This window comes from Lagopus muta, chromosome 12 (assembly GCF_023343835.1).
Source record: "Lagopus muta isolate bLagMut1 chromosome 12, bLagMut1 primary, whole genome shotgun sequence".
Taxonomy (NCBI): Eukaryota; Metazoa; Chordata; class Aves; order Galliformes; family Phasianidae; genus Lagopus; species Lagopus muta.
Genome location: NC_064444.1, coordinates 17402071 through 17426113, shown reverse-complemented (window position 1 = coordinate 17426113; position 24043 = coordinate 17402071). Strand labels below are relative to the sequence as shown.

Genomic DNA, 24043 nt, shown 5'->3' with positions numbered 1-24043 from the left:
TGCCACTTCTGGTGCAATTTCTCAAAGTACTGCAACAGCTTTAGGAGGAAAAGAAGGATCAGTCCATAAACACTCCTGTATAACTGGCCCCTGCCTGAGGAAGGGGAACACATCAGGTGTACCTTGGTCTGCTCCAGCACAGCAGCACTTACAGCCTTCATAGGTTGAAGATGTAGGGGTATGGAAAAGTAGCAATCTGTTCTACTTCTGAGCTTCTTGCCCTCAGGAAGGGACTGAGACAAAGTGAAATAGTTACACTGCAGCCAGGCCCTCCTTTACAGCATCTATAGCCCATGCTGATAAGACTGCTGATCTTTCTTAGCCTCCCTCATGCCTCGCAGCCTTCCACTCCAATTTCAACCAAGGATACGCTCCTGCTCCTGCTGGGAGTCGATCACCCTCTCCATGTGGCCCATCAGCGAGCTCTGAATGGCATCAAGGTGATTTGTGAGCCTCTGCAACAGCTCCATCTGGTTCTGACGCAGCTCAGAGAGCTCACGCTGTTGGCTCCTCAACACACACATCAGCTCTTCCTGGAACTCCGGTGTCACCTGTGCGTGGAGAGGATGAGCACTTATTCCTGACAGGACCAGTCAAGCTTTCTGCTAGGTGTTAAAGTCAAGCACCATGCCAGAGACAGAAGCACAACACACAAAGCAGAAAATTGGGCCAGCTTAATGCCAATTTCTAAGACTTTTGTCATGATAAATAAACTGACAAAGCCAAGTACGTGAAGGATCCGAAAGAACTCATAAATGGTTGCTGAGAATACGCCGAACTGTGTAGATTCAAAACCCTTTTCTAAACTCCGGTGCTAGAAAGAAAATAGGAATAAGCAGAACTGATTCACTTTCTAGGAATAAGCAGAACTGATTCACTTTTGGCCAGGTTCAGAGAGCAGAGAGGTCCTTATATAAAGGAAGCACATGGATCTAAGGGCAGTTTAAGAAGTGCACAACTCTGCTGAGCATGTTTTCTACCAGATAAAGAAGTGCTATCAACAGAAGTTACACACCCCAACAGGCCAGTCCCACTGTGATCATTAGTTTGCTGGGAACAGCTTACCCTGCTGCCAGTGCATGCAAGCCAACTTAGCAGGGAAGAGGAAATGAGGGGTAGAGTTTGAGATGACACACAGCTTGTGAGAACGTGGAAAGGCAAATCAACATGCAAAAGTGAGAAGGAAGCCCTCAGCGTGGGCAGCTTCTTCCCTGGTGTGTAAGGCAGAGAACAGAACAACGCCATGCCTGAGAGCAGAGGGCCCATGACACTTAATTGGGATGATCCTTCTCTCAGGTCTTTAGTATGACAGCAAACAGCTGAGGCATTGGGCCCTTGGAAGGGATGGCAGGGGCAGCTCTGACTCACCTGGTTGTTAGATGATCTTGGCGACTGGTTCACATCCCTGGAGATAAAAGAGAGAGAAATGGGAACTCAATTATGTCAGTTAACTGCTCTGATTATCAGAAGTGCCCAAACAGATCACGAACTTCACAGGTTACTTTAGATTTCATACCCAGCTCAAACTTCTGTTTTGCCTAGTGTAATGTGAGTGCAACAGGAAGGCAAGGAAGTCCCAGTCCCCACTGCTCTGTGCCTCCATCATTTGCAGTATTCACAGGCCCTTAAGCCCCTTACAGACTGGTCCCTTCACAGGGCTGCTTTCAACACCCAGCAGATTTGAGCCAAGTCTGAATGGGGGCTGTTAAAAAAGAACAATACAGTCTTGTCCGAGTTCAAAGGCGGGGAAGGCTTTGCCAAAGAGCTTTTGAAGGTCTCCCAATATTTCAGAAAGAAAAAACCCCAGTACTCGTTTGTGAAACAGAGCATTAATGAATTTCAAAACATAGTTCTAACGATTCCAGTTCTGAAAGGTGAAGAAACCTTCAGAAAAAAAACTACCAGAAGGGAAGTACACATTTGCATCCATTCAGCACCTTTAAAAAGACCGAGGCAGGAGAAATGAAAAGCATTTCTGGGTGTCACAGTGAAGGACCACAGCCAGAAACTTAATGCCACGAGCTATCTTTTTTTGCAATCTGCACAGCAAGGGCTCCAAATCGGGGAGCCAAGAGAGCACAAGAGGAGAAAAGCCCCTTGCAGAAGCTGTGCTACTTTCCCCTCATTAACACAGACAGGTTGCTCTAATTTCTTATGGGCAACTCTTTCCAGTCATCAATTTTCACTTGCAAGACATTCATACGGGCATGTTTAAAAACACACAAAAGCAGCAAGCAGGTAACAAAGGATAGATGTTGAACAGGGGCACTGTGCCAGTGTTCAAAAGCCAACCAGAAATCAAGACCATATTAAGCTACAGTCAGTGTCACAGTTCCAATGAAGCTGGCAAAAGCATCCCCACCAACATACAGTTCTATGATTTACCTACCATCAATTTCTCTGCTGCACTTTGGACTCTGAGTAGAGCAGAACCTCCTCCCACATCCCTAAGTGAACCCAGCGTCTGTGCAGCCAGCAATGCTTTCTGTGGGGTTGCTCCCATTTGCAAAACAGGGCCGGGAGCTGCTGGCCACAGCCCAGCCTCAGAGCCTAGCCTTGCTGCTAATAGCTCTGTCAGGCCCTGCACAGCTGGTCCCACAGCCATCTGCACCCTGGCAAGCCCAGCATACCCGTCATCTTTCTTGCCCTTCCGCTTTAGCTTTGGGGAAGCCCGAGGGGATGCCTTGGCTTTCCAATCCTTCACAGGCAGCCTCTGCGTAGATGCTTTGGCACCAAATCCACCTGATGTAGAAGCCAAACTTGCAACTTCATCATCATGGTCACTATGAAGGAATAGCAGGGGAGAGGACATCACTTGCAGTACCGCATGCTGTCAGTCTGCACTATAAGGAGGGGACTTCACACTGCTCTGCATCCACACACATCCAGGGTCACTCAGCTAAGGACACCTGTCACCTTCATCTCTAACACACACACCTCTGCAGAGGCCACTCCATTTTCATCCAGGCCTGCTCAGGCAGAGCTCCAGTGCTGAGAGACAGGACTGGAAGGGTCTCTGCATTACTGAGAGCTGCTGTTCAGGCAGAGTGGCTGCTGGTGCCTCTTCTTGCTGCATACACACAGTAGCACAGAAGCCCTGGGATGCAACCACTGACCCAGCAGGGAACCCAAGCATAGCACACCCTTAGGGCTTTAAGACAGCACTTAATGCAGTAAGTATTGCAGGAACATAGGAGAATCGGGTTGAGCCTAGGAACTGGGAGATGCTCAGTGCCTCGGAGTCTTTCAGCTGCTGACAAGCCATCCAACACAGACTCTGAACTGAAGAGTGGACTGTGAACGAACTCACAGCTGTCAAACAGCTCTGAGCTCACCAGGCACACAGAACATGCCCACAGAGCTCCAGGGTGGCTCGTGAGGGAGTAAAGATGGCAAAAGCGAGAAACTACCTCCTAAGATACCTTCCCTACCTTATCTAAAGCAAAGGATTTGGGAACAGGTTCCTTAATGGAGTTGCACTGGTAATTAAACCAAGTTTGGTCCCTGCTCTTAGGAGCAAGTAAAGCCAAATCCTGCCTTCCAGAATATCAGCTGGACAATGTCCAGAGGTCAATCACGATCAGCTGAAGGCACCAGAACATTATGGAAGTTGGAAGGCACACACACTGAATCAGGAGACAAAGCAAAGACATTCACCCCACACGTGAAGGCTTGCTGGGGACAGAAGCACGAATGCAGCCTGAACAGAGTCCATGCAGGGCGAGAGAGGGGGCTGAGCACTCTTGTACCTTTGTTCTGCACTAGCATCCTGGCTGTCGTGCTGCAGAAGGTGGTAGCTGTGTCGATGATAGGAAGAGCTCTTGTGCTTTTCTTCAACCTCATCCCTTGGGCTAGAGGAAAAAAAAAAATACATACATACACCATCATGAAAGTGTCTTTCAGCTTGGTTATTTGCTTACTCCACTTCCATGGGAGATGCTGACAGAAGATCTAAAATTCAATTAAAAAAAAACAACAACACAAACAAAACAAACTGATCTGCACAAACCCAGAGAGCTGCAAGTGCTGTGTGCAGGTACTGATTTCTCCAAGTCTTTCAGTTCTTGCAACACTGAACCCGGTCTGGAGTTTTGAAAGCAAATTGTACATCCACCTGAGCCACAAAGTAGGTCTATTTGAATTCAGCATGGATCTTCAAACAGAACTGAGTGCTTATCACTTGATCATAGGCTGATGGCTTGACTGAGCAGGTGCCAACCTTGGTGCTAAGTTTCTCATGGTGCAGGCAGCAGCAGTTTAGAGATACTCTGGAGTCACCTCACTGTCCCAGTCCCATCAGAAGATGAGGACACTAATCCTGCAATGAAGCACTGCTGCTAGCATAATGGTTTGCTTCCTGTGAGCAGGCCTATGTGATGCTGCCCCATTCTTCCTGCTCAGCAGAGATGACATCATGCATTTCCTCACTTCTAAAGCACTTCATTTATAACGCTAGCTGCAGAAAGCCAATCATAGAAGAGAGAGAAAGTAACCTACAATCAACCTGCCAATTATGTGCTAATTGACTGTTTTCAATCAAATAAGAGCATGCAGGGAGATCACTTGAGATGAATTTAGCTTGAACTGGCTTTCTTTCCAGAGGTGGCATGCTAAAAAAATAAAAATTCCAGCTGAAGTCTCTATTCAGGGTGAACGTGAAGGCCAGTAAAACAGACCTCACCTTAGCAGATATCCTTTGTGCTTAAAAGGGTCAAAGAGCACAAACTGATAGATTTGGTCTAGGAAACACAGGATGTGGCTTATACAGACCAGGCACACAGAAGGGTTGAACCATCAGATTCTTTAAGGAAAAGAAGGGATGGAAAACTCTTTAACGTGAGATGTTTTCATCAAGTTAGCAGCTTGAAAAGCACAAAGACACCATCCCAAGCAAGACCCATCTAGCGATTACCTGTCTGCCATGCTGTTCCTGGTTTCTCTGGTTATGTCAGGAGCTGCTGGCCATGGCTGACTCACAACACTGTCCGAAGATGCATTTTCCTGAGTTAAAGCAGTCTCCAGTAAGGACGGAGCATTCAGTCTGTCCACCTCCACCGGAGCCATGTCCAAAGAGTGGTGGCTGTGCTCTGAATTGTGCCGGTTCCTCGGAGACAGCAAATGCAAGGCTGAGGCTGCAGAGGCCATACTGTCTGCGTGATGACTGGGCTCCAGCACTTCTGCAGAGAGTGCAGATGGAGCAGCTGCAAAGCTACGCTGCAAGGTCTCAGAAGCAATCTCAGGGATGTCCTGGGACATGGCTGTGGAAGCAGAGGAAATGACGTCCGGCGAACGCTCACGGGTGGGAGAAGCCTGAGGCACCACCAAGGGCTCCACTTCCTGCAGCTCCAGCGCTAGAGAGGAGTTCCCTGCTGTGACCTGAATTCAGAAATCAAACAAGAGACTTCAGGGTAATGCAGAGACACCCCAAGAAATGCCTGTGTCTTACGCTGGCATCTGCTTCTGGAAAATGCCAGCTGTGTCCTTTCTGCACATGATCCCTGTGCTTCCACTGTTGAGCAGATGGAGAAGGGCCCCAGCACTTGTAATGAGACTGCATGCTACCACCTCCATTTGTTCCCCCCTCTGACTTTCCAGTGCAAAAGCAGCACATTTTTTCCTCTAATAACAAGCATAAAAACATTTACTGACCCTTCAGCATATAACTCTCCTCCAAACATCACTTTCCTTGACTTGCATGCAAGGCAACACAGAAATAGACCCACTAGATTTCAATTGTTTCTCACCTCTGCTCACAACACTTAAGCCACTGCTGGTTTGAATATATAGAAAATGTAATGCTGGAGAACAACTTCAGGTTATACAGCCCACAGAGAAGGAAGAAACAACATTTTCAGCTTACTGGAACAGGTGCCTTTGGTGTCAGCTTGTCAGGAAGGCCTGGGATAAGAACAGAATGGCTCCTAGGACTAGTTTGCAGGCTGCTGCTACTGCTGCTCAGTGTGAGGCTGGTGTCCAGCTGCATCTTGGGGCTCACAGTCAAGTCTTCTGATGGCCTGAAGGGAGCAGAGACATAAACAAATCAAGCAGGCCAACATTACAATACATCTCATGGTGAGGAGATTGGTCCACAGGACAACAGAGGAGCCCTACCACAAGTTTCACTGGTGTCCTGCAAGCATTCCTCCCTTCCACTGAGATCAGCTACTCCCTGTCCACTAACAGCTGCATCTCCCAGTCACCATACAGCCCCCAAAATCAAGTGGAAACAAGAGAAATAGAAAGGCTTTGTAATCTCCTAGAATTTGAGGGATTCTGTGAGAAAAGGGGTTTGTTAAATCTTCAGTTCACACTGTAGAGTGTTTAGAAAGAAACAGGACACACGTTAGCTTCTCGTCCTTTTCCAGCCCCCAGAAGTAAAGTCTTCCCCTGTTAAGCAGCCCAACACACCTCCACACTAGTAACATTTTCCTAGCACTCCCAATTACCAGCCTGCTCCTCAGTGGCTGCAGGGTTCTCTTACCCGTAAACAACGACAGCCCTTTGGGAGAAGCATGTAAAGCAACAAAACTGAGAAGCAAGAAAAGAATCCCTGTGAGCACAAATTAATCACTGCTGTAAGCCCTTTGGAAGGCAACAGGCATGCTCCAAGCTGCACCAGAGATACAAGCAGTTGCCCAAACAGGGACTTTGGGGCTTGGGCCAGTTTCCAACTCTGGTACAACCAGCCCTCCAATAGGACACACCACAGCTCCGCTCATGCTGAAGAACAGTACTGGTTCAGCTGCAAATATATTATTTAATACATGCTCTATTTACCTGGACATAGAGGCATCTGTGACAGAAGTGCTGCTCATGGCTGTGACTGCAGTCAGGGAACTGACACTGCTGCCCGGAGATACAGTGATCTATGAGAGAATATACAGAGGTGAACATGACAGAAGAATCCAACAGCAGTGCTTAAGCTGAGAACACTGGCTTCAGAAGAACTTGTAAAGACACTCTGGCAAAGATGGAAAAGAAAATAATAATCATGACTTGTAGGGCTGGGAACTTAGGGGCAGGTCAGAAGCCAGCCCTAATACACCCTCATCATGTGAACCATGACTGCTTTCAGAGGTACTGCTCCCCCTAATCAGAATTGGCATTCTGCAGGGCTCAGCATTAGATCACCATTCTGTTTTCCACCAGAAATAGAACACTCAAATTGGCCTCATGAGCTGGTCAGCAGCACAGACCACAGTGGGATATGCAGGCCTTGAGAAATACCTACAGAGAAACCAACATAAGCATTCATACTCAGCTGTGAGAATCTGTTTAGCCAGGCTTCTCACTCTTTACAATGCTTTACTGCAGAGCACAGAGATGAAGCTGAACTCAAGGCTGTGCCTGCACTATGATGCCCTCAGGCGCCATCACTCCAGCAGTCATTCCAAACTCTCAGGACATGTTTGCTTTGGGAAGGCACATATTTAATTTCTGCACACAACTTTGCTAACACCAACAAAATCTTTACGAGGATTTGATTTTATTCTTTGGTCCCTAGGTTGTCAGTAGGGGTGGCTCAACACTAACTTCATTTCTGCACATCTCCACATGCTGCTCACCCTCACCCAAGCTCCTCCAGTGCACGTACACAGTGACAACCACACACTCCTCCCCTGCAAGTGGAAACCCTGCCCTCAGATGTGCCTGCAGAGTGCAGCTCACAAGCACCTTTCCCCCTTGTCTGTAAGAACCACACCAGCATGGCAAAAAACAGCTGCCAGTCCATTTCTCATGGAAAGACAAAGAAGGCACAAACAGTGCCTGTTCTCACCAATGGAATCCATGCCTTCTCATTACATTGCAGATCAAGCTATTTAAAGGTGTGCTTTTAAACACACTAAACACTACTGATCCTTGCTTATGGCTCTTCACCCAGACACTTTGCTACCCTTCCCAAAGATCAGCAAATCTCAACTAATGCTTCACATGGCTCCCAATACCACAGCCCCTGAACAAGTACAGAAGCACTGTCTCCCACACAAATTAAGACCTGCTGTGCCAGATTCAAAACACTGCCTGAGCTACCAGATCAGTGACTTGCAGATCTTATGCAGAAGATGTTCCAGTCCCATTTACCTATCTGATCACATTCCCACAGGACCCTGTCAGACAGGATGCACAGGGACAGCACAAGCTGTTAGGGCTTTTCTGCCATTAGAACTACATCACAACCCCAACCAATGTGTGTAAACCAGCAAGAGTAGTTTCCCAGAATAGATAGTTATTTAGCACACACATTTCTACACAACACAGTTATACCAGCTGATGTACAGCTAAAGTTTCCTGTGTTCAGTCACTACTGCCTAGAAAACATTCCCAAAAGTATCAAAATCCACACTCATCCACCACCCCTGAGTGCTAAACTCTGGTTACCTGCTGAAGAGATGTACTCGGTGTCATGAATGCATCTGGAGTCATCAGCTTAGGCTTGGCATCATTTGAGAGTGAAAGGAAGTCTGCTGGTACAGGCAGATCCGCGATACGGCGCAAGTCGGGTTGAGAGCCGTGCACAGATCCCTTTTCAGATCCCAGCCCTTCTGTGCCTAGATCAGCTATGTGATCTGGAAAGGCTTCCAAGAGATAAACAAACATCAGCTTGCAGGAACTTCCCTCAATAGCTAAAGGTTGAACTTATCCCATTGCCAGCCACACTGGATTCCAAAAAACTAAACAGAAAACCTGCAACGTGCTGATCAAAGCTAATAGCAAGGTGAACTTTCTGTTCTGATTATTTCTTATGTGCTAGAGTGGATGTTATCAGGCTTTGATAATACAAGGTACAACCCTCCTTTCTCCTCTGAACGCAGCAGCATTAGTTCTAACAGACACAGCAGGAGATGAACTGAAGAACACTACACAACCCAGCCCCCTCTGCCCCCACAGCTCTGGTGTCACTGTGATTCCCTCCATCTGACACAAAACAAATGTCATGTTTCTGGCCCCAGCACCTGATCACCTAGGAAAGCAAAATCAAGTATGCACAAGCTCCAGCACTCCTACCCTAACATATCCTTGTGCTCCACGCTCTCACTGGGCTCCAAGCAAGTGGTGTGCTAGGCTACATTGAGAATCTTTCATGTAACAACACCACTACTACAAAGAGGCACCCAAAGCTGCCAGAAACCTACCAACACCCTCTTGCTGTTTCCCACCAGCCCCCCTCTCAAAAACACTCACCAAATTCTTCATGAGAGCCATGGGAAGGCACAGATGCACCCATGTCAGGACTATGGAGAGGCTGGAATCTAATCTGCACATCTTGTAGTGCTCTGAAAAAATATTAAATAAAAAAAAAGAGGCATCTCTGATTAGTTTACAAGTCATCAAGCCTTAGAAAAAACTTGTCTTAATGAAACTGACACCCTTGGAATACACACTGGCATTTTCTGCCTGTGATGAAAGCAGAAGCTGACCCCCATTCAGCTCTATCATCCAGTTCTGGCACCCAGAGGTGTTTCCCAGCCACAGCACCATGCTGGGCTGTTTCCTATGGGGACACCAAATGCATCACAGCTAAAAGCTTCAAGGAGTTCAAGCAGTCTTTCCTCAGGAGCAAAAGAAACTGGTAAGCACACAGCAGTTCCTGTAAGTCACTGTGGGATTAGGACAACACTGTCCGTGACAGTTGCTCTACATACTCACTTGGTGTGCACACAGAAGAGTTTTATCAGCACGCCAGCTGCTGACTCAACAGCCCCTGCTCCCTGAGCACCTTCTGCAAAACAAGACAAACGTAAGACGTGAAGTTGGCTGGAAAATGCAAACAAATGGCTACAAATCCCATCAGAGCAAAGAAGCAGAAGAGCACAGCTTCATCGCTCCTCCACTTCAGAGGAAGATTCATTCTGTTAAGGGAGAACGTAGCCTACATCACTTTTACTTTTGTTCCTTTTACTTTCTGAAGTGAGAACAATCAAATTCGCTCTGATCAAGTCAAATAAGCCTGAGGGAAGTAAGAAGTATCTTCCAACAGGTAGAGTCGAGGAAGATGAGGTCTGGAGCTACCAAGAATTTGCTCTGGCTGTTGACATGACTGCTTGGGTGTATTTTAAGAGAGACATGCTATCCCACAGAAGTTCAGACTAGGTCACAACACATCCCTCTGGCTTTGAGTAACTGCAGCTATGAGAAGCCCTGCAAAAACCTCCCACCAGCTAGCACCAATAATAATCAGCCAAGGCATGAATCATTCTCCTCGCTAAGAATGAACGCCAAGTAGAAGGGATAACTCCCCATAATAAAAGCTAAATTAGGCTCTGCTGGGCAATTTGTCCTAATCATCTAAGCACTAACAGGGGGACATGAAGCTTCAGCCCTTCTACTCCTGACTTGCTGAAAGTATCAGTCATTTTTTCTCCTGTGTTTTAGAGTAACATGCTGCTAATACTGACATCACTCAACTAAAATTATGCAGAATGGGCATAGGGAAGAATATTGTACTGATAGCTCAGAAATCCCTCTAACATGAAATATGATTATTCAAAGCATCTTTTCAGGTTTTACTGATAAAAAGTAGAAGGTCAGGAGCAAACTAACAGCCAAAGAGAGGCAGCAATCAAGGAACAATCCCCCAAAGGACTCACTATCATAGGCACTGTATTCTCCTGGCTGTTACTACATCTTGTATCTCTCTCAGAAGCTTCTCCTCAAAAAGAGACTTTCTTGTTCATTTCTGTTGTGAGAAGCTTTGTAGCTTGGGAAAATGTTTTCTATACATGATGGAGAAGAATCTCACCATCAACTCAGAGTGTATATTGTCCTCATATCCCAAAACAGCTCAGGCAGTACAATTCAGAAGCAACCAATTGGTTCTCAGACCACGTGCTCACACCTCTGATGTTATAGAGTTTACCAAGACAGGCAGTCACAGAAATATATCCTGATGGCTCTCTCAGAAATTCTTTTGCTGCTGTGAGCCTGTATGGAATTGTGCTGGAGAGACTCATAGCCCTACAATGACAGAAGTGGTTTCCCCTGTGTTCTGCTGGGGGCAAGGAAACCATAGGATTGCAAAAGCAACACTGCCCTGATACTGAGCAGCTCATGTGGTATCTTAATGAGAGCACTCAAACCTGCACAGCCCTGTAATGATTTGACAGAACAGAAACATCTCTAGTGGCATTGCTGTGCAATGAGAGGCAATGGCTACGATCTGTAGCTTGGTTTTTCCAGGTTGAGTTTCTTTTGAAGAGGTGCAGCCCTAAGGCACCAGAGCACAGACAGAAATGTCACGTTTCAAGGCCTCCCACAAAGAATGGGGTAAAGGCAGAGCTGACTCAGCCTCAAGCAGCAGGTTGGACTGCAGACCTCCAGAGGTTTGCAACCATCTGCACGGTGCTTCTCAGAAATACTCTTGCTGTACAACACACCTTTCATACAGAGTAAAAGATGAGAGCAATCCAGAATCAGTCAGGACAGACAACCTGATCTCAGAGCAGCCAAACTCCCTCTTTGTCACCTACCTATACTCAAGTTGTCATTTTCCTCTTCTGCTGGAAGCACTTCAGTGTGCCTTAACCGGCAGCGGCTCACTGCCTGGATGCCAAAGCTTAGGACTGGATGGGTGAGGAGAAACTCTGAGATGGAACTGAAATAAGCTTTGCCCTCATCTTGGTTCTGCATCAGCTCCATCACATACAAGACCTAATAAAAGCAAAAACAGTATGTCACTGGGCTTTCAGAGCATAGCATGTGCATGCTCATGTGGACATAAAGCCTAGAACCTACATTTGGGAGCACGGGAATAACACAAGGAACAAGGCCTGGGATGTTTAAATCTGTAAGAGCACACCCACGCCAGGCAACCACAATAAGCACGCTCTTATCTGAGTTAGAGTTGATCAGGAACTCAATCCTGTTGTGCCAGACAAGTTCCTCCAAATGAGAACTTTACTTTGTGGTAAGAAATAATCCTTCAGGCTCCTCCGGATTAATCAGCCAAATTGTCACCATCTGTTATCTTATACTGAAATAGCTGAGGCCAACCTCTGTGCATTTTCAGTTATCAACATGCAAAGCCTTGACCTGGGCAGCAGAATCAGTCACACAGAACATTTCTACTGCCACCATTACCCACACAGCCAGCAATAAAATGAAATACCTACTTTTCTCTGCACATCGCTCAGTATCAGATACTCAGCGGAGAGATCCAGGCAGACTTTCAGGCTGGGAAGAATACTCATGGAGCTGAAGATGTCAGGAGAAAATCTAGATCCACAAACAAGACAGGAGAAGGCACAGAAAACAAGGTGTATTAGTACAGCCACAACTACTGTGCATTGGTCAAAATGAATCTTAAGGTGTTCACAGTCACATTATAGTGCAACCACCCCCTAAACAAGAAGCATCACTGCTGAAAGTCAGTGCTGACATCAACTAAGAGGACAGCAAGAGGATCATAGAATAGCATCAAGTTATGAATTCCAAACATTTAAATGGAAGATGACTCTGTGTCCTTAGGTAATTATGCTACATTCATGGGAGGACAACAGATACAGATTTAAGAACATCCACAAATTCTCAGGCATTGGATCTCCTGCAATATGAGATGGGAAGAAGTAGCACTCAGCTATAAATCACATTCTCATTCTAAGACAATTCAGAAGTGGCCTTACAAGTGCATGTAAGCACAGAAGCCACAAAAGAGCAAAAGAGTCCAATCAAGGAACAGCACAAGCTGAGCAAAAGGAAGGCCTGCAGCAGCATCTGAACTTCTGGACTTACATGGCTCAGCAAATCAAATCAAAACTACACTCTACAGACCAAAGCAAGGATAACAGATCTCAGTAATATGCATGTCTGTAAAAGGATCGACCTCCTCTGCTGCCATACCAAAGCCTGACAGCCTACCACAGCCCTGATGGCTTTCAACAGATATGTCACACCAGACAAAAAAAAGGTTCTAACTGAGGCTAGAGCAGACTCCACTAAAATTAAAGATCATCTCTGCAAAGTAAGGAGAGCTGGAAGTTGAGAGCTCTGGTAGGGTGTCATGGCTCAAAGTAAAGCCAACCCTCCAGGGGAGTCAGCATATGGGCGCCTACCGGACGGTCTGCAGGCAGGTCCAAGACACAGTGCACCACATCTTCAGTTCTCTGTTCTGATCTGCTCCTGTGATGAGAAACCTCCAGAAGGGAACCCTGCAGGCACAATACAGTCATGTTCTCTTAAAGAAGACCTGGTCCCTTGCAGCAGGATATTTAACTGAATTACCCTTACAAGCAGCACGTAGGTGGCTTTGCCCAACAGGAATGTTCCCAGAAAATCTCTGTTTCTAATCTACCTTGGAAACCAGTATAGCTCTTGTAGCTCAAGAACTATATATCTGTAAGTGTCTGAAGAAAGACCAAAAATAGCTTTTTTTGTTTTATACAACTGCAACAGGAATTTGAAAGACAACAGGTCAGGCAAAACCACAAACCTGAAAGGACTCATTGATTTAGATCTGTCCTTGCTTTCATAGAAGACATTAGAATTAAGGTAACTTTAGGCTGTGCTTTGTCCACTCTATTTCTCCAGCACTAGAAAACGTAGTATGAAGAAGAGAGGACCTGCTCCAGACACAAAGCTAAAGATCACAACTACAAGGAACACCCCAACATCAGCATTAGAAGATGTTACTGAACTTTGATACGCAAAGTAAAGGACTGGGCCTTACTCTGGATCTTGTTTTTTGTGGTTGTCACAGAAGAGCAGGCAGGAAAGAGGCCTCCCATCATGTGGTTTCCACTCATGAAGACATCTAGGAAAGAATCACAGAAAACATCAAGCATGCATGGAAAGGTGAATGAAGATGGTAAAATGTAGGCCCTGAACATGTTAACCTCTGTCCAAAGGGAGCAGGCACTAAGCCAGTCACCTAGTCAGCAGGCACTAAGTGTTGCCAGCTTGTAGCTGTCTGGCTGCTCATATAAGAGACTGCAGCCATTGCTGGTGACCAGAACAACCAAAGAGCACACGAGTTGCCCTTTGGCTTATCTTTACAAGGACACAACATATAAAAGAAGAGATAAATAGCCCAGAGCAGCCTTCTGCACTGCAACAAAGAGAGTAACAGGCTGACTACGAGCACAGCCTGTGCAGAGCACAGAATTCAGCATTTCACAGAGGGCTTCTTGCTTTTTCCTAAGGTCACCAAACCACGATATGTGGTTATATCCCACACGTGACACCACATCACTGCTCACTAACAGATCACTTTACAAACATTCACGCTGTATTTTATTGTGTCCTGAGAGTGATCATCCCATATAATCCTGCAACGAGAAAATTCTTAGAGAAAAAGCAGCTCTGCTCTAAGTTCCTTCATTTTCCAGTTCTCCAGTTACCTTGGCTCATCTTGCCCCTCAATATAGATCTGCCAAAATTTGACAAAACCATCATGACTTGCTGTGGCCAATACAGTTCCATCCGGAGAAAGTGCTCCCTCACTCAGGTACTAAACCAAAAAGAGAAAAAAAAACCATTAAGAAAAGTAATTCTGTAGCTCTTAAGGGAGAAAGAATGCCCTTTTCAAATAGGAATGTGATTAACACACTGACAGAACCAGAGATCAGAGTGATTTCTTCACTACACAACACTTCAGAGAAAAATTTACTCCTCTTTTCAGTAATAATCATAACTAATAATCTACTTTTCCAAACAGCAAGTTAAGTACCATGGATTATACGGATTATTCTGCTACTGTTTCCACCATCACTCACATTTTGAACAGAGCTCATTGTGTTTTGGGATTTTCTGGCTTTTCACAAGCATGAATTACTTTGTTTTACCTGGGTGATATAATTAATTTGTCATTTTCCCTTTCAGGAAGCGAAATGGGATTCTTTCCAGTTGTTCCTTTCATATTCAAAACATCACCTCCTGGATGCTCAGCTGTAGCCCCGGACCACTGTCCTAACAGATAACAGCTACCCTCATGAGGGGATCATAAAAGATGATGTTGGGCTTAGTTTTCCCCTTCTCATCCAGCAACAAATAGCACTGTTAGGTTTTCCTTTTACTGTGATATCCAAGAAAGCAGTTGAAACACAGCCCAGGATGTCAAACAGGCCCTTGGAAATACAGGTGAGTTTTTCAAAAGTCACTTTCAAAGCAAATGACTATAAATGCACCTTGGCTCGTGAAACAGAGGTCACTCAGCAGTGACATGTGCACTTAATCACATAACCAGAAGGCTGGGAGTGACTGGGTGGATGGACAAGGAACTTTTCTACAGCAAACTGCCTTAAGGACTCCAGCTCCAGATGCAGCAAAACCCAAAGACAGCCTAAATGATGTGTAGCAATCAGAATGTGGCAGTAGTAAAGAAAAGGAAGCAGAGCCATACCGTGCTGTGGCCTTTCACTACAATGAAGCCTTCTTTGATGTTAGGCACTTCCACTGGCCAGGATCTGTTGTTTGAGCGGATAATGTCCAAATCCCAGACCTCTGCCTGCAAAATAACACACAGGTTTACCTCCACAGGTGCTGCTCTCACACTGTCGACAATTTCTTACATCTCTACCCAACATATCAGCCCCATGGAACTACGTGACACAACCCTTCCCCTCTCCACCTTGGCCACTAGATGCTTTCCTGGCACTGCTCACAGCAGTTACAGTTGCTGCTTACCAACCCTCCCTTGCCTACTGGCCAAGCCTGAACAAGGGAATGATGCCCCTGACCCCCCACATTGTTTCTAGTGGTGTTCACTACTTGATGCTGAGCAAAACTTGCACTTTCCTTCCTTCCTTCCTTCCTTCCGAGCCCCTCAAAGATCAGCACAATCTCTCCTCAGAAGAGAGGAACCGTGCATCCCGTTATGGGAGGATCCCCAGCACAGATGACTACAGAACCCTTGTCATCTCTAACCATTTATATGGGCTCTTTTCTCCATTAGATTCTTTCCCTCTCATAATAACACGAGATAATCTTCAAAAGCAATGTTTCCTTACCCTGTCCTCATGCAGCAATGCCAACGTTTGACTTCCCTCTTCACTGTTCTCTTCATTATCATCTGGGATGAAAGGACACCAGATGATTCTTCGAGAGGTGTTCAGAGGGGTACCGTCAGGCCGTTTGATGTTCACCAAGATCTCCTCTCTGATCACCACAGTTAAGAAACATAGCTTTTTGGCTTTTCAGATTTGGGCCTCTGGTAAATACTACTAAACCTCACGTTTTTTGAATCATTGCTATGTAAATAAATCAATTAAAAGGACTGTGGTTTAAGAAAGAAACAGCAAGGCAAACCAGCTTTTCCTCACTGTAGAAGTTAAGCTTACAAAAGCTAATAGATTCTGTTAATTTTCTCTTGCAGGCTGCAGACAGGAGCAGGATAAGCAAAAAAACACATACCCCCATCTGAATGTGTTATCCACACAACTGCTGATGGACAGATTGAGTTATTTCAGCTGCCACTGCAGCAACAACGATACCACAGAGAGCCAGAAAACCACTCCAGGCTGAGTGCTCTCGTCCATCCACACACATCAGACCCAGCTGGAACAAGTGGATACAATTAAAATGAAGAAGCTGCAACCTAACACACATATTCTGGTGGATACTGGCACAGGTTGCCCAGAGAGGTGGTGGATGCCCCATCCCTGAAGGCTTTCAAGGCCAGGTTGGAGCTGGCTCTGGGCAACCTGATGGAGCTGTGGTGTCCCTGTTCATTGCAGGGGTGTTGGACTAGATGGCCACAGTAGGTGCTGCAATTCTGAGCTCACATTCACATCTAACCACTACCCCACCACCGAGACGAAGCTTGTTTTGACAAGATACTGGATTTTGTCTTTCTCCATGGCCAGGCGCCAGACAAAGAGGTTGCCAGCCTCATCCAGGCACGCCAGCTGGTTGGAGTTGAGATGAGCAAAAGCCAGGTCTGCCACACCACCTGTGAATCCCTTCAGCAAGGTCCGCTCCGCAGTGCTGACGCTCAACACTCGCACCATAGCGGAGCCATTGCTGGCAGCTGCAGAAAAGACAGAGGGGAAACGTCACCACGTATCTGTGCAGCTCCCCTGCCTCTCTGTTTGTCATTCCCAGCACCCGTCCTGCCATCAGCTGCCCTCAATCTGCAGTGCACTGAAAACCTGTGGACATTGCCTCATCAAATGCCTTGAACACCCAGGATGCATGCAAAAATATTCCCTGCATTTTTCAGCTTTGGTGCAGAAGGAGGAAATGGAAGCATCAAGAAGCATTTTCCCCTGCCTTGCAAGGGGCAGCTTAATTCCCCGTATCTTCCTGCAGTGTTTCTTGAGCATAAGCCCTAAGTTGCTCCACCTAAGAGATAATGAACAGAAGTTCATTTCTCACAACTCTCAGCACGTTTTTTCTCTAGAAAGATGTTTTCTTTTAATGCAATGCCTGAATTTTTATCCCAAGGTGATTACAAAGCCAACACATCTTCCAGATCGACCCCCAGTGACAGCAAATTAACTTCAATTGCAACTTCATTTTTAGTAACTGGACAAAAGGAGTCACTGAGAGACAGGTAGCTCAAATCACCTTCCATAAGGAGAATGCAAAAAGCAGAATCATTCACCTGGAAAAGGCACTGAAAAGAGCATGCTTTAATTCATGCATATTCCAGCCAAGATTTTCAGCTTCCCTATTTCAGATAAATGTTGTTACTATGCAGGCAGTCTTATGGGGACCACGTTGTTTCTAATTCCACCTAGCTGCCCAACAAGTTTTAACACTTCAAAAAAAAGGGTAAGGCATCCCAAAAACAGCTGCTGCAGGATAACCTCAGCTGGGAAAAAAGCCCACAGAAGTGGAGTTGTAGGCTTTGTAGAAGGCCAGACAAATGGATGGGGACTACAGTAAGAAGAAAGAGACCAAAGAGCCCCAAACACTGCGTGGTTCCATGGGAGCCAACAGACTTTGACGATGTAAGTGCTCATTTGTTCCAGAAAGACTATTTCACAAACTGTACCTGCATTGTTCTGCTTCTCTCTCCTACAAAACATGCTGCCTTTGCACTGCTCTTTGCCTCCTCTAAATTTAGCCTCAAGCTCAACTCTAAATTTATGCAAGCAAATCCATCACAAGCATCTACTCAAATTACCACGGGGCTGTTTCTGCACAGAGAAGCTTGTTTGCTACAGAAACATTTCATTAGATGAACATTGTGAACATCTACATACTGTCCAGTGAAACCTATTTCTACCCTCAGAGAACTTCTCATTGCAAACTCCCCCACACCACCATCCCTTTCCTCCCCTGTACCTCCAAGTTTTACTCTTACTCCTGCTGCACCACACTGGTCAGGCACTGAAAAAGCATTTCACTTGTTGTTACTTTCTTTTGATGCAAACTTTGCCTATTGTAAATACACACAGAGCAAAACAGCAAAAACAAGAAGGTACCTCACCTCTAATGGCATAAGCCAGGTAAGAGTTTGAAACAGCTATCAGATTGCCATAATAGTACTTCTGCTCCCAGTCATATCTAGCAACAGGCTGTATTTTCACCTGCTCAAAAAAAAATATATATATATATGAGAAGAGTCTAGAATAAACTTTTCCTGGAACAGATTTGCCAAATGGAATTGCCTCTTGTAAAGACCTCTAATGCTTAACAACAAACTTTGAAGCAGCAGTTGCTAAGAAAAACTGCAAATTGAATGCCAAGTATTGAAGTCCTGAACACTCAAAGTTATGAAGGCTGATGAATATTTGCTTCCACTGCAGGAAGGAACGCGACTCACCAAATGTGTCATAGTGCAGAACAAGTGCATGCCCTTCAGCTACAGCCAAGAGGCCTTTATCTCCCTATTGGCACCGCATCTGGCTTCTTCCCAGTTCTTGAAATACAACAACTATTTGCTGCATTGGCACTTGCTTTTTCCAAGAAACAGAATTCTGGTTTTATTTGAGCAGTATCTCAGCGCAGTGGTTCTTCTGCAGCCCTGACCTGCTGGATGGAGCCCTCTGCAAGACTGGGGCTAGGGAGCTGCCAAGAGCAACCCTCCCTCTGTAGAACAGAGCTTCCAGCACAGAAACAATCATCAAAACAAATCTGTTCAGGGAAGAAGGGCACTTTCCCAGGAAAGCCCAGCTTAGATTATGGAATCCCTCCTGAGAACGAGAAGCAACTTGGCCAGACTCTAGACTAACAGTAGCAATCAATCACAAGATACTGCTCCAGTTCTTTTCCCCTTGCTAAGCTCCCTGACAAACTCCTACAACACAGGAAAGAAGACAGGCATTTCTGTTTAAAGCATCAAAGCACTGAGCTGATGTGACTGAAAAGAATAGACAGAATCATGCTCCCTCATGCTCCTTACCTTGTTGCTCCCTCTGGCCTTACTGGTGATGCTGGAATCACTGCTGGCCACTATTTCCACATCCTTTGCTGATATAACTATGCAAGTGGAGCTGTCATCACCAGAAAGGCAGCTTTTAAGAAAAGCAAAGGGCAAAAAAAAATCAGACTGGACTCCACAGGAAAAGCACAGAGGTCACATATTTGTTGTTCACAATGTTAACAGCAACACAGAAGGAGCATCTGTGCATCTAAGAGGTTTGACCTGAACGACTGAGAAGAGAAACTGCTTTCATTTAAGTCTCCCTGCTCTGTATGTCAGTTTGAGAAGAGCCAAACGCTTGGTTTGTTCAGCTTCTCACAGACCATTAGCCTGTTTGACTTGAGCACAGACCCATATTTGGTTAGAGCAGCCTTGACTACTGTCCAACACAAGGTGCAAACAGAGCAAAGCCAACCAGCTGAACTGCATCAGCAGAGCATGCTGCTCACGGGTCTCATAAAACCTTCCCTCAAAACTACAAAGAGAAAACCCAAATAAAAGATATTTACATGAATTCTGACATTAGGAAGAGTCATTGCACGAAGCCAAGCTCTACACTAGACTGACATATGATAGCAGTTCTGGATTTGCATTTACTCCTGTGACAAAGAGCAAATCTGCACTGCTCTACACACGTTTGTTTACATGTAAGCAGTAAAAGCACATATGCTGTCCAAAATACACCAATGCACATGCAGAGCTCAGCAGAGCTGGGCAGACATCTAGCTCAAGGAGCAGCTTTTCTATTTTAAATAATGGGGAGAGAAAAACACTTTGACAAGTGCACAGCCTTTACTGCAAACTGGCTTAAGTTACCTCTCAGGTAACACAGGTCCCTGCAAGAGTCCAGCTGGAGTTCTACATGCAAATGTAGATGCTAGCTTTCCCTGCAGCCTTGCTAATTTACCTCCATCCTGACTCAAGTGTCAGTATGCAACCAGTTTTGCTCTCCTCTCTAAACAGCCCTGCTGATGTTCTTCAGCTCCTGCACAGGGCAGCAGTCAGGCTCAGTGCATCAGCACCCCAGAGCCCTGACCAGCAGCACTGACTCACAGCTGTCAGTTGAGCTCAATGTAAAACTGCTCAGATTCCCAGCACTCTCACCCAGGCCCACCACCAGTAATTTTTAGCTGCTTCTTACCCCCTCTCAGCCTTTCTTCAACACTTACATGACTTGCTTCTCCTGCACAGCTCCCAGAGAAATGCTGCGGTGCACCGGTTTGGCCAGCGAAGGTCCATCTGCAGCCACCAGGGGATCGGGCACCAGCAGCCCATTCAGGTCTCCGTTATAGGAACTTGACGGTCTCTGGTTCTCATTCACTGAACCTAGGAAGAAGAACAACCAACCATGCACAAGATCCATCTAAAAGAAATGGTGCTGCATGAAATACCCTCCCTCCACATGTTTGCAGTCAGATTCTACTGATCTATCAGGTAGAATGTACTGAGTTGGCTGGGAAAAGGAAGACCTCCCACCTAAGGAACTTCTATAGAAGGTGGAAGTCACAGTGCTTGTCTTACGTGAGGAATCCCAGCAGACCAGAGACCAATAAATGGGAATGAGAAGTTTATGAGGTTCAAGGAAGTAACATTCTTGGATCAGAAAGGCTAAGACAACCATTCAGATTTACTGAATCTCATATTTATATTCCATGCCAAAGGGTTCTTGATATGTTGTTTCAAAATCCAGTGCGTTTTCACTCTTCAGAGATCTCTGCAGTCCAGAAGTACATACAGCAGCACATACAGCACTTGGGCTTGGCTGGCAGTAATGCTTTCCCAAACCATACTCTAAGATGTGACCTCAAAGGCCAGAGCTGTTCAAGCAACTGAGCTACAAAACCACGCAGCTGTGCCTATGGGATTCCCACAGCTGTCCCTTGGTTTACTCAGCACATGGAAGCTCACAGCACTCAAGTTTAGGACAAAGCAACCACTTATTCAGAGCTTCACTTTGCTTTCAGGGGTGCACGTGTCCTGCCTTCATACCTTTGGCCAAGGGCAAGTTGCCTGGCGGCCTCCATGTCCCCTGAATAGCTGACCATCCTCACAGGAGAGCAAGCTCACTCCACCAGTGCCTACATGCAATTGCACAGAAGTCAAAGCCACCTGTCCTGGAAATATTCATGCTGAAAGACTGAAATCCCACGTGCTGTTGCCAGGTAACGAGTGCTGCAAAGCTCCTGTGAGACGGCAGCTGAGTCCCACTGCTGCTGCCACACATCACACACCTAAAGCAGGGGCAGGAGGTGGCTCCCTGGAAAGCAAGGCAAGCTTCCTACTATCAAACAGCCTGAACGGCGTTAATGCATCAGCACGAGCACTGATGCCTACAGACATAACTGCAGCTATTACTTGCTAGAAGAATATTTAAAACTTGCCTGCTGATGAAGAACAAGGTCAATAGATCAACAACTATGCTATGGACACAGCAAGCCCATGCAGCTCCGGGGCATCCCAGCATTGAAATGCCTGGGCATCTCAGTTTACCTGTCCTGTGAATAGGGCAGCAGCACAGCCACGCAGCATGAGGTCACAGAACACAGCTCTGTAACAAGCCAGCACACCCATGCTGCGCTTCCTGTTGCAGATGAAGACTGTTACAGCACACTGGCAGGTGCAATAAGCTTCCATCAGCTGCAGTTTATCTTTCGCAGCCAAAAGCAAGAAAGTAATCACTACGGAAAAGCATCCAGGCCAACAGAGAAAGATGATACGTGTTCTGCTCTATTTGCAGCAACAGGGACGGCTCACATCAGTGTTTATGGACAGCAGAGTGGTGACATCAGCTCCGGAGAAAGGGAAGAAGGAAACACTCCCCAGAGGCTGATGGGCACCACAGTGGGACACTGAAGCTGAGGAATGTGCTTAGCACTTTGCCCTGCCCTAAGTGGGAGCCAGTCCAGCACAACCCTGAAGGCACAAGAAAAGGGAAGAGACTCGGTGTTCAGCAGGTACGTGAACAAAAACAATTGTCAGCACCAAAACTGGGAGAAATGTGTGTCAGAAGAGACTGCTCAGAGCTGCCTGCAGCTAGCATGGCAAAACTTCATTGTGCTAATAGCCTTGGAAAGCAGCTACGCTCCACATGACATCAAAATGTGTAAGTGAAACTCAAAGAGAACCAGAAAGTGGAAGTAAAGGAAGTGGTAGCAAGTTCCCCATCACCACACTGAGTTCTCCTTTTGGAGCAGAGAGCTTTTGGAAAGGAAAAATGTATATTCTATAGTATAAGAAATACAATTTTGGATCACCTACGTGTTCCAGCAACAAGAGAAACTTCAAACAATTAGAAGCTTTCTACGGCTAATAATGAAACTGGATGACGGGGAGATTGTTCGCCTTTGCTCTGCCCCCATGAGGTCCCATGTGAATTAGTGTCCAAGCCTGGGGCCCCCAGCACAGCTCAAGAAGGATGTGGAGCTGCTGGAGCAGGAGCAGAGACCATGAAGACTCTCATAGGGCTGCAGCATCTCTCCTATGAATACAGGGAAAGGAAGCTGTGCTTGTTCATACTGGAGAAGGCTCGGGGGAGACTTCAATGCATCCTTCCTGCATGTAAAAGGAATTCATAAAAAAAGATAGTAGTGACTTCTTATGTAGTCTGATAGTTGCAGGACAAGGGAGAATGAATGGTTTCAAACTAAAAGAGGAAAGATGTAGGTTAGATGTTAGGAACAAGTTATTTATTCAGAGAGAGGTGAGACCCTGGTACTGCTGCTGCTGTGGGTGCTCCATTGCTGGTGGTGCTCAGGGCCGTGGATGGGGTTTTGGACATCTGGGCTATGGGAAGCTTTCAGGTCCCTTCCAAGCCAGCTGTTCTACGAAGCTGCCCTTCTGTAGATTTTCTCTATCACAGTCCCACCTCACCCCACACCAACCTCTGGGCTTTGCGGCTGTGCAAAGGCAGCATAAGTGGTGGCCACTCTAGAGCTCAGTCACAGGATCATCGAGGTTGAAAAAGAGCTCTCAGATCCCCAGCCCCACTGTGCCCACTGCCTGCATCCCTCAGTGCCACATCCCCACAACTCTGGGACACCTCCAGGGACGGGGACTCCCCCACCTCCCTAGGCAGCTGTGTAACAAAATGAGTTAATCCCAACATCCGACCCGAACATGAGGCCATCACTCCCCCTCTCGCTGTTACCCAAAGGCAGAGGCTGTACCCCTCCCCACATCCTCCTGTCAGGGCTGCAGCTCCACGAGCTCCCCTTCTCCACACTGCACCCCGCCGTTCCCTCAGCCGCTCCCACAGGGCTGCACTCAGACCCCTCACAGCTCCGCTCCCTTTTCTGGACACGCTCCAGAGCCTCCCCGTCTTTCTCGCAGCTTTGGGCCCAGCTCTCAGCACAGCACTGAGGAGCAGCCCCGGCACCGCCTACTTCAGCTCCGTACCCTCAACCCAGCCCCGGGCTACGAGAACACGGGCCGAGCAGAGCCCCACCCGCGGGGCCTCGGGCCGCGCTCACCCCGCCCGGGCAGAGCCCACAGCCGGGCCCCGCGCCGCCTCTCACCTCCCGGCCGGTCCAGCTTGAGGATATCCCGCAGGTGCTGCGTGGCGTCCTCGATGTCGATGCTGTTGGAGGAGGCCATAGGGCCCGGCCCGCTTCCCGCCCGCCCCGCCGCACCGTCCCGACCCGCCGCCCACGCTTCCGCCTCCGGTCCGCTGTTGGAGACGCTCTGAAGGGAAACATCCGCCGGTTCAACGGGTTCCGGGCGCGAGGAGGGCGGGGCGAAAAA

At 46.8% G+C, this 24043-nt stretch overlaps 1 protein-coding gene across 2 annotated transcripts in view; it reads right to left on the bottom strand.

Moving 5' to 3' along the window:
- The window catches only part of EDC4 (enhancer of mRNA decapping 4), a 30574-nt gene extending 6626 nt beyond the window's left edge, over window positions 1-23948 (bottom strand). The window contains exons 1-22 of one of the 2 annotated variants that reach the window (XM_048958237.1): window positions 23818-23948; window positions 20473-20629; window positions 19283-19394; window positions 18368-18467; window positions 16771-16960; window positions 15942-16089; window positions 15335-15439; window positions 14334-14443; window positions 13664-13747; window positions 13050-13145; window positions 12111-12213; window positions 11469-11649; window positions 9649-9721; window positions 9184-9275; window positions 8380-8576; window positions 6778-6866; window positions 5861-6014; window positions 4913-5376; window positions 3750-3851; window positions 2631-2783; window positions 1369-1405; window positions 371-551 (exon numbers count right to left, since the gene is read on the bottom strand). In XM_048958237.1, the coding sequence (XP_048814194.1) occupies window positions 371-551; window positions 1369-1405; window positions 2631-2783; window positions 3750-3851; window positions 4913-5376; window positions 5861-6014; window positions 6778-6866; window positions 8380-8576; window positions 9184-9275; window positions 9649-9721; window positions 11469-11649; window positions 12111-12213; window positions 13050-13145; window positions 13664-13747; window positions 14334-14443; window positions 15335-15439; window positions 15942-16089; window positions 16771-16960; window positions 18368-18467; window positions 19283-19394; window positions 20473-20629; window positions 23818-23896 (3007 nt within the window). In that variant the 5' untranslated portion in view covers window positions 23897-23948. The remainder of the gene's footprint in view (window positions 1-370; window positions 552-1368; window positions 1406-2630; window positions 2784-3749; window positions 3852-4912; window positions 5377-5860; window positions 6015-6777; window positions 6867-8379; window positions 8577-9183; window positions 9276-9648; window positions 9722-11468; window positions 11650-12110; window positions 12214-13049; window positions 13146-13663; window positions 13748-14333; window positions 14444-15334; window positions 15440-15941; window positions 16090-16770; window positions 16961-18367; window positions 18468-19282; window positions 19395-20472; window positions 20630-23817) is intronic. The other variant, XM_048958238.1, reaches the window with a different exon arrangement.
- Window positions 23949-24043: the final 95 nt, after the last annotated feature.